Source organism: Lepisosteus platostomus, chromosome 15, assembly GCF_059453375.1.
Source record: "Lepisosteus platostomus isolate fLepPlt1 chromosome 15, fLepPlt1.hap1, whole genome shotgun sequence".
NCBI lineage: Eukaryota > Metazoa > Chordata > Actinopteri > Semionotiformes > Lepisosteidae > Lepisosteus > Lepisosteus platostomus.
In genome coordinates, this window is record NC_142625.1 from 20,927,530 (window position 1) to 20,941,194 (window position 13,665).

General features: G+C 41.0%; 1 protein-coding gene across 2 annotated transcripts in view; it reads right to left on the reverse strand.

The window, feature by feature from the left end:
• Positions 1–13,665, reverse strand: part of LOC148648202 (protein NDRG3-like) — a 53,681-nt gene that overhangs the window by 26,979 nt on the left and 13,037 nt on the right. For both annotated transcript variants that reach the window (XM_088608196.1, XM_088608197.1), the window contains exons 2-3: positions 5,874–5,954; positions 2,009–2,041 (exon numbers count right to left, since the gene is read on the reverse strand). In XM_088608196.1, coding sequence (XP_088464322.1) covers positions 2,009–2,041; positions 5,874–5,930 — 90 coding nt within the window. In that variant the 5' untranslated portion in view covers positions 5,931–5,954. The remainder of the gene's footprint in view (positions 1–2,008; positions 2,042–5,873; positions 5,955–13,665) is intronic.

The following is a 13,665-nucleotide window of genomic DNA, read 5'->3' on the forward strand; positions in this document are numbered from 1 at the left end:
TGTGAGAGTCGCCTATTTTTCTTAACCCTTTCACTGCCGGCTCAGCCAACAGGTCGTGACTCTTCTGGTGTTCTTTGGCATTGCTCCTCTTTCAATCCACTCCAGGGATGTATGATAATGTCCAGGGTGTTAGCTGCTATACTGATCCTAATCTACAGCTTTATGAAGAAAGGGCAACAGCAGAATTATGGATAGTAATAAGCATTCTGAATGTAATTCTGACCTACACTGAGAGCCAGTGTAAAAGGTGCTGAAACTGAGGATAAGATAAGAACAGCCTGGCTGATTCATGCCCAGCTCTGGTTAGCTTCTGAACTCCGCACTTGATAGCACAGGTGACAACTGGCGAATGGCACAGCCCAGTGTGCAACCACTGATGTCTGGACTACAGGACTCAATTAGGTTGGGCAAAATTAAAAAAAAAAACAAGTATTTTAAGTTTTTTCTCATAAATACTGTTCTGTGAGGATCACTTAAAGGATTAACTGAATCATGCATACATTTCAGATTCTGGATTACATTAGCCCAATCTATCTACAATAAAGTGCAGAAAAGCTACAGATAGTTCTATTCAGTTTGCCATGAAGGAATGGATAGGACTTTAAATTAAAACAAATCTCCTTGCTTATCACTGCTTTAAACAATTCTAGATATTATGTTACTCTTGTAAATCCATATAAAATGTGTCATCCTAGTATCGTAACAGGTCATTCAAGGTCAGAAAAAAAGGCAGAGAGCAGCAAGAATTGCCATTTCAATACAAGACAAGAAAATGTCTGGTAATCTACTAGTAATCTTTGCATGGAAAAATTGAGCAGGGCAGCAAGTGTGCCCCGCATTAAAATTGACATCACAGCATTGATCTTTCATAATGAGGTCATTGGCAAACCAATGCTAATACAAGCAATATTAATTATAGAAAAGCCAGTGGCCCGCCAGCAGCAAGAATTACCCTTATTTACACGTATTAACTCAATAACAATGTGCCACTAATACCAATGTGTTAGGCATAGTGGCACATTTCTGTTTGGTGTACAATATATTTTTTATACTACAGTATTTTTTTTTAAGTTTACCTGCTTAATTAATAAATCCCCATTTTTACCTGTAAACAACACTAACACCAACATGCCAGCAATCTCCCAGCAAATGGAACCTGGACATTTTTTTTGCGCATATTAGGCACTGAACATTGCATGTAAGTCTGTATGACTAGTCCTTTAATAATTCTTCATTTAACCCACTTTATCAGTATACAAAGTATTGTAGCATTTGCCCATAGTTTACACGAACCAGACTTAACTACTTCCACTCACATAGCTATTTTGACACAAACAAGACTATAAACCCCAAACATTTGTGAAAAGGACAAAAGAAAAAGACCTTCACTACACCTGATTGTCATCATATTCACCTTGGGAACCCATGGTTTACTTGCCTTCTGGGCTCTTTCATTCCAGAAACAAAATCCATTGCAAAAACAAGGAACCCCTTTCCTTTGCAATACAGGTTAAGAATGGAACACCAGTTCCCTAGGTGTCTAGTTGGCACAACTGGCCTGGGTAAGCTCATCCTGCAAGAGTGAATAGTATGAAGTAGCAGGTGTGTGTGATTTTACAGAATTGTAGGAATTGCAGCTGATGGGCATTCTACTTTGGCTGCTGTGGTGAAAAGGAGCATCTAGCTTTGAAAGCACACCATTCATAAGAAAGCAAGCTTTGCTTTTATCTCCACCATGCTTCCAAAAACAAGAAAGAGACCCTAACACTTAGTAATATGTGCTTTTCCAAGGAAGCTTTCTTGGGAAAAACAATTCAACAATTCAAAAGCAGAAGCACACAATGTACTGTATCCTCTCAGTGTCTACTTCATGTCCTGCTAAATCACACAGTGTCTTACAAAACCTACTCTTTCTACATAGTAAAAAAACTGACAAATGAAAGGGCTCCAATTTAAAGGGCAGTACTTGTCGATTACCGGGCACAGTGTGCGCTCGGTAGACACTCACCTGACAGTCGAAGTCCTGAAAATTACGAGTGTTCTGTGGAGAGAAAGGAAAACACAATGTCAGTGAATGCACAGATTCCTTTCAGGTTTTCTGGAAGAATCTGGTGTCTTAAGTAAAAGGGAAAGGTTAGTCCAGCTCCCATTCTGAGCTACTGCACTTCGCATGACAGCTTTACAATAACTGGAATTACACAGGAATCTCATTTGTTTTACTGTTTGAGGACATTATTTAATAACATCAATGTTAAACTGTTTCTCTGCTTTAAAATAAAAAGCCGGATTTTACCGTTTCATGACTTCATTTTACGAAAACAGACTTCCTTTCGTATGGAGAATTACCCTAAAGGTACTTTAGTACCTGCTATGCTCAAAAACCCGACACAAGTGAAGCGACACCATTAACAGCTGATCTCATTTTTTAGCTTCTTAAGCGATTTGACATTACAAGCTTCATGTCAAAGTTTCAAAGCTGTAAGGGTACAAGCAGACAGCACTATGATTTTCACGAGCGCTTTGCGTAGGTGTAGGTGTGCAGCATCTTCAACGTTGTTGCTTAACGGAGATAAACCATGCTCTGCTCCAGAACTGGCAGACGAAGGCAATACTGAGAAACCCAGGGAACACAGAGAGCAAACGAAGCCAATGAGGTAGAGGAGGTGTGAAGAGAGGAACCGCAGGGCAGGAGGCTGCAGAGGCCCACCAGTCTGCCTGTTTACCATCACACGTACTGGAAATGTGAAAACGAGAGGGGGGGAGCAACACGCAGCAGAGTGGAAAGTTCCACCTCTTCACCTCCCTCCCCACCCCCCCAGAGACACGTGAATTTCCAAAGATTTTCCGACACATGCCACAGACACAAACAAGCGAGGTTTTTTTTTATTAAAATCCATCCGTTTTAAACCTCAGTCCTACTTTTTCCAAGCGTGGCATGCTCGGAATACAAATCAGGGCAAATTCATTCAAGCCTTGGAGCTGTGAACCACAGCCTTGCTGCTCTCTCTCTCTCAGCCGGTCTGCAGTTAGAGGACAGCTGCTGACAAGGTGCTCTTCAGGAGCTCTGGAGCTCATCAACATGAACACAGTCCCCAGCAAAAGAGTTCAACCACTAGGAGGTGCTGCAGGTTAACCAACTCCTAACAAACTAGGATCCAGGTTCTATGACTTGGGCAATAATACCTGAATATTTATCCTTATAATAATATCCTTACACTTACATAGCACTTTTCTGGACACTCCACTCAAAGAGCCACTTAAGTAATGGGGACTCTCCTCCACCAGTGTGCAGCACCACCTGGATGATGCGAGGGCAGCCAGAGTGTACCAGTGCACTCACCACACACCAGCTATCAGTGGGGAGGTGACAGAGTGATGAAGCCAATTCATAGATTAAAGCCATTTTCTTCGCATTTTTAGCAAATATATGATCCATTTACATGTTACCTACTTTCGCCTCCCTCACTTTATTTCATAACTCGAAATAATTATGGACAGCTAAATTATTATATTATGGTGATTCAGCAGCTCAATTAGAGGTTCTGATTTTGAGGTGAATTTTTTTATTTGAATTTGGACCCAGTTTCACAAACCAATCAGACAAAATTGGGCGAATTATTTTAGAGTAAAAAAAGAATAAGAATAGATTTTTTTTAACTCCGAAAAATAAACAAAAATGCTTAAGCTCAAAAAGAACAGCCAATAACTCAAAAACATCTTCGCATTGTCTCTGGTTTACAAACAACACCTGCCAAGTACTTATTTTCAACCAGCTACTCTAAAATTAAGTACAACTAATTAAAAGCTTCCAGAAAAAAAGCTACTGATTTGGTCACCAATGTATTGTCTTTTCTTGAGTTAATGATAAAACAAATCAACAAAAAACAGCAGAAGCACGTTATAAATTCATAGTTTAGATATATTTTCAGACTTTACAGCTGTTACCTTGATGGCTGTGCTTGTTTATGCCATGAAAGTGGATGATAATTTGGACCCTAAATATTTACTCACCTTAACTACCCTCACTAAGTCAGTGCAGATTGTTAACGAAAGGACGCTGAGAGATTTGCCAACTTGTGCTCGGTCAACTTGAGTGGCAGTCTCATTTTTCACATTGAACACTTCCTTACTTTTTGATCCATGTGAGCTACACCCATTCCCCATCCTTGAGCTCTCTCTTCCTCTTCATGACTGCTCAGTCCATTTTAGCTGCACTGCCCAAGAGGCAGAGTGATCCTCTGCTCTGGTTCATCAATAAAACAAACCACAGAAGTATCTTGCAGAGCCACTTAGCCACCACTGATTCGACATCACGCTCACACTTTACCACTCTCCACTTAACTGGGGCTTCTCAGGGAGAGCTGTTTATTCTGTGGTGCATTCAACCTGCTAGACCACTTTGCCAAGCAATGCATTTGGTTTTACTCTTTCGTTTGGTGTTTTTATTTTGTCCTGAGGAAAAAGACGACTGAAAGCTCCGAATCTCGTTTCCAAGGGCAACCTGCTTGGTAACAAGAGCATAGGGAGTCTCCGATCAATAAATGCACAGCCCTTTTGGGAAAGAAAGTGCTATCTGATTTGACAAAGAAAAAGAAGCCCCCTTCATTTTCCTCAGTTCAGGATAATCAGCATTGTCCTCCTGAGATTCAAATGAAAATGTCTATGGCTTTCTGTTGGTTATAGTGAGCCTCGTTATTGTTAACACAGAAATACACCCCGATTTCAAAATATCCCTCTGAACATCCTTTGAAATTTACATGCATTACACACTATACCACTCTGATAATTGATGTGTTCTCACTATATACATTGTAATAGTGGGTGTAAGGATAAGGTTTATGAGAGTGTGATGGTTTGGTGTAGGGTGACAGAAAACGGTTGCTAATTTAAGATGCACGAGAACTGGAAGAACAGCACTAACACTAAATCAGATCTTTTGCTGCAAAGCTGATCATCAAATACTGCTAACATGCTCCCAGGGTATGATTGCCAAACAGAGCTGGTACATCAAAGAGGAGCACTTTAAAATCCTTCCCGTTGATCAGAGCACTACACAAACTGACAGCTGCCATCACTGCAGGTACCATACCACAGCGATCTTCACCTTCCTCACATGGGTGTTATTTTGGTCCTTTGATAAGTAATGCTGCCGTTCAGACACGACTTCAAACCCCCAGTTATGAAATCTTCTTGACAAGTGAAGAACAGACCCAGGGTGGATCCTGAGGCATTCACTACCATCTGCAGCCCTTTTCTGTTTCTCATTTTGACACTTGAAACCGATACGGAGGGGACAAAATGAACACCTAATATACACAGAATATCGAAGACATGCGCACACACACAAACCAGGCCGTCTTACAAGTGCCCATGCAAGGAAATAATCAACTTTTTTTAGATAGCACCTTCCAAAACAATGAGTTAAATGTGCTCTGCAATACAGTCCATGAAAAGCACAATCACACAAATTAAAATTTAAGGATTTTTCTTTCTGAATTCTTTAAGGTTGTATTTACAGTCTGGCTCCCAAATTTCTCTTTGGGGATGGACTTCCAGACCTTTGGGTCATAGTAAAAAAAGGCCTTGTCCCCCATTGAGCATATAGACGAATATTGGAAAAATAATAAACCAGAATAAGTTGAACAAAGATGGAAGGGAGTACAAAGATGACATATTTTCAGCTAATTACAGGGATGCCAGGCCAAGCAGAGCCCCTAAGTAAGCAAGAGGCTTTTGTCATCCTCTGGAAACCTTACAGAGAGTCAGGGGTCAGGAGTGATGCGATGATCACTTACACACGAGCGAGTAAGGAGTCTAGCTGCCAAGTTCCACACAGGTTGTAACGGAAAGACAGCTGCTGTCCAAAAACTCACCTTGTTAGTCAGCAGTGGTCTGATTTCAGTCAGCTGCACATCCTGTAACTCATCCATGGTAACGTCCACCTGCTCTGGGCCCTGAAAGAGGAGAGGGAACAAGGCTGTGAACGGTGCCCAAAACAGAAAGGCTTGGCACTGCAGGACAGCCAATGCTAAAAAGGAGCCAGAGAGGGCAAGCTATACCCTACTGGGTTCTGCCCATTTGCTTGCCAGTTACCCACCGATACCTTCGTTCCTCTCCACAACGGGCACAGCGCAGGATTTCAGACTGAGGAGAGGCCATGGGACATGGGAACCTTGGCAATTCGAACATAAGTGGCAAATCATTATAGGTCAGACTAAACCAAGGACTGAGTTCAAGTACACCTGCCTACTGTCCATGAGGCCAGGTCAGAGCATAGTGAGTGAAAAGATGCAAGTAAAGGTCATAGCACATTGTATCACATTGTATGGACGGAGTGGTGGCACCATGGCTAAGGATCTGTGCCTGTGGCTGGAAGGTTGCCGGTTCAAATCCCGCGTCCGGCAGAGGAATCCTACTCTGTTGGGCCCCTGAGCAAGGCCCTTAACCCCAACTGCACCAGGGGTGCTGTATAAATGGCTGACCCGGCACTCTGACCCCAAGCTTCTCTCTCCCCATCTGTGTGTCTGTGTGTCTCATGGAGACCAACCTGGGGTATGAGAAAAGACGAATTCCTAATGCAAGAAATTGTATGTGGCTAATAAAGTGATCTTATCAATTAGTAACTAACTCTTCATCCATATTCTAATAACTTTATCCAATACAGTATACTGGGGGAGCTGGAGCCTATACTGGCAAGTGACAGGCTCAGGGCAGGATACACCCTGGTTGGGACACCAGTCCATCGCAGTGCACACACATGCATACACCCACACCAGGACCGGCTTTACAAAAATTCTTAATTTGCGAATAACCTTATGCCAGTTATACAGTACGTACATTTACAATATTGAGAACTTGTACTGTATACACTGTAACTTAGTTGCAGTGGCAAAGATAGCACTTAATTAAATGATGGAGTACTCGTCTATAATTCACCAGGGTATCTGTAGCCGGCTTCCACATTAATCCTCGCCTTTAAATCTGTATGTCCCGACAGTAAAACGGCCCTAGCAGTAACAGGGCTGTGTGAACTCAAACCACCTCATCCCATCTCGCCTGGGCATTACAACTTGTGCCTTTCTGCTGGCCACAACTGGCTTATGGCATGGCCCTCACATGAACCTGCGGTGTCCTCCCCTTAAGACTTGCCACACACTCCAAGCTGAGGTCTTTATCCCATGGAGTTTCTCTTCCTTGCCCTTTTATCGAGAAGTGTTGGCAAACACCATTTCCAATATCCTGAAACTGAAACTGCGGATCAGCTCAAACATAGTCATCAGTCTGGGCTTACTCTTCACACAAAGCCTGCCCCTTAAAACTGATCTGACACAAATCAATTAAGACATCCACAATTAGATCTAACAGTAGTTTGATCTGCACTAATTACAAAATGTTTGTATAACATACAGTGTCCTGCAAATGATTTAATGCCCCTGATGAAATAGGAAAAAAGATAATCTCATAACAGAAGGAGCTATGGATATAAAAATGTGTCCAATTATATTTATACAATGTAATCATAATAAGGACCTCACTACAGGCCGTGGCTTGTCAGCATAATCAACAACAGAAGAGCATTTAGAAAATCATAACAAACAGGGGTGCAAACAAATGTGACTCTCCTGTTTTCTAGACTTTATGACAAATATGACTTTGATATGTGCAATACTATTTACATTATTGTATAATACTATATTACATTTTTAATCTGCTATTTCATCAGGAATAGGAATAATGGCACTGTGCTAACCCAGGTGTCTCCGAAGGAGTACATAATAACAGTCCAAGATAATTACAAGACTGGGTTTCAGACAGGACTGCATATTAATCTGCAGAGCCTACAGAAACACTGGCATCATTGTTACCATGGATACCTCAGTACGACAGGGAGCAAGAAAGCTTTCGAAAAGAGGCTGCAATAAAATCTGAGGCAAGATAAATGGGATGCTGAAAATATTTAATCCACCTGTCATGTTGCTTTCCAGTGTGAGTGCCACTTGCCTCTTCTGAGAAGTGAGCAGAGGAATATCTATTGCTGAGAGGTACAGTTTTGCATGAATCCACAAAAAATTTCCAAACAGCCTTTGGTCAGAATTCCAAACAGTATACATGAACAAAAACGCTCTGTAAGCTTAACTTAGAAAAACACATTACCATTAAGAAAATCACTCGAGCTCAGCAAAACAAAAATATCAGAAAAAATAACACTTTCTCAATATCTGATTACATAAAGTGAAATGATAAAGCTTTTAATAATGTAGTGTTTTGCTGCTTCTTGTCAGGTGCCTTTTTAAATTTCTATCCAAATTTACTTGTCATTGATTTACAACAACTGTTTAATTTAAAATGAGTCTCAAAAAGTTTCTTAACAGGGTAGTGTACTGTACATTTTATGACTCATGAAGCCAGAGATTGATTCATGTGAGATAATTTGGCTTCTTTGTATCCACGCCTCCACAAACACGTACTGTACACACAGTAGTAAGGGCCCACTGATCTACTCTCCTTATTCCAAATGTCAAGAATCACATCATGAATAATTAAGATTCTGCAGTTATCTTTAATTGAGGCAATCAGGCCACAGGTGATGCAAGTGCAGTAATTTATGCTGACAATTACGTGTCAATTAAGTTTCAGTCAATTAAGCATTTGAGAAAACACAGATTGGCAGAGACTTGACTGCTATTGTCTACAAAAAAATCTTCTAATGACATCGCATTTAGATGTCCCTTCATTGATTCTCATTTCCAGATGCAAACATCCTAATTTCATCTTCCCATTTTTTACAAGGCCTCGCTAGATGTCTAACCTCCAACAAATGTGAATTCATTTGGTGTCTTCATTTCTTTTTTTCTTCCTACATATGCCTCTCCACGTCCTTCTAAAGTTATGAGTTATTTATAACTGGACATTAGAATTTCCCGAGTGCCGTCCGGATGCTTTTAAACCAGCCCAGGGCTTTCTGCCAACCAGCCCTCATCCATTTATTTTAAAACTTGCACAACTTACATTTGCCGCTTTAAAATCACAAAACGCCTTCAGAAAGAGTAAAACAAATGTGATCTGCCTTCCCTGAACCAGACTTTTTTTTAAAAATGCTTGGAAGGAGACAGAAGGAACATTCTGAGCTGTCTGTTCTCATTTTTGGGAGGGGAACGACAACCAGTCTGCTCTTCGTTCTCTCTAGCTGTGTGATCCAAGGCTTTTAGTTACATGTCCCCTGGCCTCTGGTCTGCTAGCAGATGGTATGCGGGAAAGCATTAATGAAGACAAGAAACACAGGGAACTGAAATCACATGCAACCTTGAAGGTGGCAAGTGAAAGGTTCAGTGTGATCTGCAGAGACACATCCCTGTCAGGAGAAAATAAACAAGTTATTAGTTTTGGTTTTGTAAAGGTCACTCCGCAATGAGACAACTCAAACAGAATGCAAAATGCCTTTTCTGGGAGCAGATGAGGCCATATTGCACATCATCTACTGTCAGGGGGAGGAGGTGCACCACTAAATCTGTATGGTTTCAGATTTTTCTAAAAATGAAGGCTTCACCATCCTCTGCCACAAACATATTGTTGATCTGTTTGGTGCACAAAGAAAGCACAAAGAAAACACTGCTGCACTCCAGGGAGAGCAGAGATCGCAGTGGCTCTCTGGGTCCACATTACCATGACAAGCCCAAACATGGCTGAAAGTGATGTGCTAATCACATCAATGGATTCCTTCCACGCCTCCTTTCGAACACTGTTACTGAAAAACTCTGCCAAAGACACCACACGGAATTTTCTCTTCTTCTCATGCTGTGACCAGATACTGCACCTTCTGTATCGCCATCAATTTTGCCAAACCAAAGTACTGTATGAACTCTTCTCTCAGGACCGTTTCAGGAATTCCAGACCCAAGATCAAAGATCAAACACGAGTCTTGCATAAAAAAGCACAGAAAGACCCACGGGTATCAGATGCTTTCACCTGTTGATTTGGAATCACTCCTGTGTCATGGCCTTAACTCGGAATTGAACAGGAACTCTAGGCCTATACGGTCTTAATCACTCATCCAATTTGTCAAAGGTGAGGTGAGTCAGCAGATGAGCTGGCTTCATTAGAATGGGGAGCTTCTGCATCACATTAATCCGTGCAGACAAACAAAAACAAGCGCAAACTAATTATGTAAATAAAAAACAAGCACAGATCAAGCATAGGAAATGCTTAATGCTGAAAATCTGCTTAAAACTCATTTAAACCAGATCAGCTGTGCAAATAAAAAATGAGGGAAAAGGATATTCCAAATGTTTACAAAGCTTTATCGCTTATTTCAATCCAAGACTTCCTTTAGTGTAAAAGAAACTGATTCAGAAAGAAAATGCAATCCAGCGTCTCGTAATCCCACATTCTAGGGGCAGTCTCAAAACAAGGAGATTCACTCATTTTGCTTGTTTTGAGATTCAGTCTTCCTTCTTCCCTGAAAGACACACTGGTCACTCCTCATCCACATATCTTACTACATAACTATTCACATTTTAGAGAAATAAATGACCTCACGGAGGTGCTCATTTAATTTACATTCCTAACACCAAAGGCAACCCTGTTACCACATGGAATATTTAATCTATGGTAAATCTCAGAGTCTGATCATATAATTCAGAACACTCATCATTAGGACAACTGCACATGCTTTAGATATTTACCTACACAGCTGATCTTAAACAGCTCTTGCTTTTATTACTTTTATTAGAGTTACAGTCACACTTGTTCTTTTTTGCCCAGACTGTCTGCTGTCCTCTACACATGCCATACACTCATTTTGCACAGAGCAGCTGCCTATCGGTCTTTCTTACTCTGAAATGATCCCTGTTACTTTTGAAATTTAGCATTTTTTGTCTGCGTTGCCAGTTGTCCATGCAGTCCATTAATAATAACAAGTCATGACTACCAGCCAAGGACAAATCATGGAGGATGAGAAAAGAAAAAACAAAAGATTACAAGGGTACAATCCAGGGTGAAGTTGCAGAAATAAGTTGCAAAATTCACGGAGCAAGAAAGCTTTCGAAAAGAGGCTGCAATAAAATATGAGGCAAGATAAATGGGATGCTGAAAATATTGAATCCACCTGTCATGTTGCTTTCCAGTGTGAGTGCCACTTGCCTCTTCTGAGAAGTTAGCAGAGGAATATCTATTGCTGAGAGGTACAGTTTTGCATGAATCCACAAAAAATTTCCAAACAGCCTTTGGTCAGAATTCCAAACAGTATACATGAACAAAAACGCTCTGTAAGCTTAACTTAGTTGCAAAATTCACGGTCGTGTTTCTCCTTCTTTGACTAAAGTCGTAGTCAGTTGGCAGGCAGAAAAAGCTGCGACCCTGCATTTCATTTCAAAGAGAGAAACACTGAATACAACAATATACTGAGAAGGAAGAAGGGCAACTCAAACTTAGGGTAGCAGGATTAATATCCATTCCGCTATTTTCAAACCACGGAGCCTATCCTAGCAAGCGTATGGCGGAAGGCAGGACACACTCTGAATGGGATGGCATTCCATTTTTAGGGCACATGCAGACAGACCCACACCAGGGCCACTTTTACCAGAAGACAATAAACCAACCTGCATGTGTTTGAACTGTGGGAGGAAACCCACACAAACCCAGGGGGACATACAAAGAGCACACCAGGAATCGAACCCCAGAGCTGCAAGGCAGCGAAGCTAAGCACTGTGACTCCTAAGAATCCAAATTGTTTCAAGCAAACGGAGACCGCATATGAGCTGGTGTTGAAAACAATTCCCCCACTTCATCCCTGAGAAAAAAAGGGACGTTTACTTGCTGGTAAAGAAGACTGTGGCTGCTATTCTGCCACCAGGACCACAGTGTGTTTGACTCCATTTTCCCAATTTACATCCAGTTTCCACTCAGTTAAAAAAAGGAACAGCGACTTGAGCCTTTTCATCATTCCCCCTTTGCTGGCATACAGGTCATTTTATATTTTTGGATTCTCAAGAAAAAAAAAAGCTTTTCATATGAGGCCAACTGGCAGAACACAGTCTGAGCTGCATTCACAAGCTTATAATGACAAAGGCGAAAGGAAAAGTTGCTGTCAGATGGATTTAGCTGCTCTATAGAGATAGATTAAGTTAACGGGAATATGCTACCACCATATTTTCTGATAACTGAAGTATTGGGGGCTATGATGCAGCTTCAGTGTGAAAGGACCAAACCAAAAAATATATAATATTGAAGCTTACTGGTGTAAAAAGATTCATTTATCTTTTTTTGTAGGGAGAATTGGTGTTGCAAAAAAAGATCACAGCACCCAGCTCCATGTCCCATTCTGGCTATAGTTCATCACTAGAAGTCCTAAATCCAGCAATAATATCCTCAGTTTATTACCAAGGCAGTAATAGAAGGTTTGGAACTTACAAGTCTATTTGAAAAAAGGAATTTCTTTTGGGTTACTTCATTTTCAGCATTTATGTTTCCCCACACACTCCTACCTGCCACTCCTCTTAAACAAAATCAAAATCTCAGATGAATTATGCTTCAACTTCAACCACAAGAAGGAAAAATCTTTTTGCTTGGCTCAACAGAAAAAAAAAGCTCTCTCGCGTCATATCTTGTTCTCCAGGGGCACAGAGTTTTAACTTGTGACCTGCTTCACCGACACATGGATTGTCTGAAATGGCCACTCCTGACTAAGGAAGGGCCTTCTGAGGTTCTTCTGCGGTTGCTAAGAGACAAAGTTACATCAGATTTTGCAGAGAAGAAATGGAATATTCTGAGGAATTCCATGTGGGACTAAAGGAAAAAAAAACAAAAAAGGAACTCACCATAAAGGCAAATTACACTCTGGAATTATACTAATGCCTCACTAAGTAAAGAGTTCTATTCACCCATTCATAATATTTGAAAGACCAATTTAATTTTCCACTCCCAGCCCAATACAGTTTCTCCTTCTACGCCCTCCTCCTGACCATTAACACAAGCTGTCTGGTACATTTCTATGAGCTTACAGAGAGCTGCATGCCTTTTTTTTATCTGTGTCTTCGATGGAATGCACAAGTGACTGAACAGCTGCAGAGGTCCTCCTGGTTTTGAAGAGCAACTTTTCAGCCCCCCCAGTGGAAATTTCCTAATTTCCCTCATTTTCATAATAACAGGGAATTTCATAATAGCAGAAGATCTTGCTGCAGTGTTAATCACTGAGAATGAAGACATGCAGAGGACTGAGGTCAAAGCAGATTACTGTAATCTGTTCTTTTTGGAAAACAAAACCTTTCCAAAGAACACTCGAAGGAGCAGTCTCCAAGGGTTTGAGATCTCCCGGGAGTCATCCCCCAGGAGTTTCCCAGAAACAGAGTATTTGCTTCACACACTGCTAGGTTTCTTTCTTAATTCTTGGTTTTCTTTAACAATAGGTTTCCTCTGAGCTCTTGTTATATTACAGTTGAATGTACTGTCCTACGGTTCTCGTAAATGTGAATTTTAAAAAGCACTTGTTCATCATCAATGTACACTTTGATTTAAAGTCTAAATCGGTGGGATGCTGTCAGGGGTAGATGCTGGAAAAAGCTGAAATCCCTTGCTCAGAAACAAGGTAAGCAATACAAAGCCAGGTGTTTTTCAACTATGTTAACAATGCATGCTCATAGTGTTCACATTTAGTGTATACAGTATGTA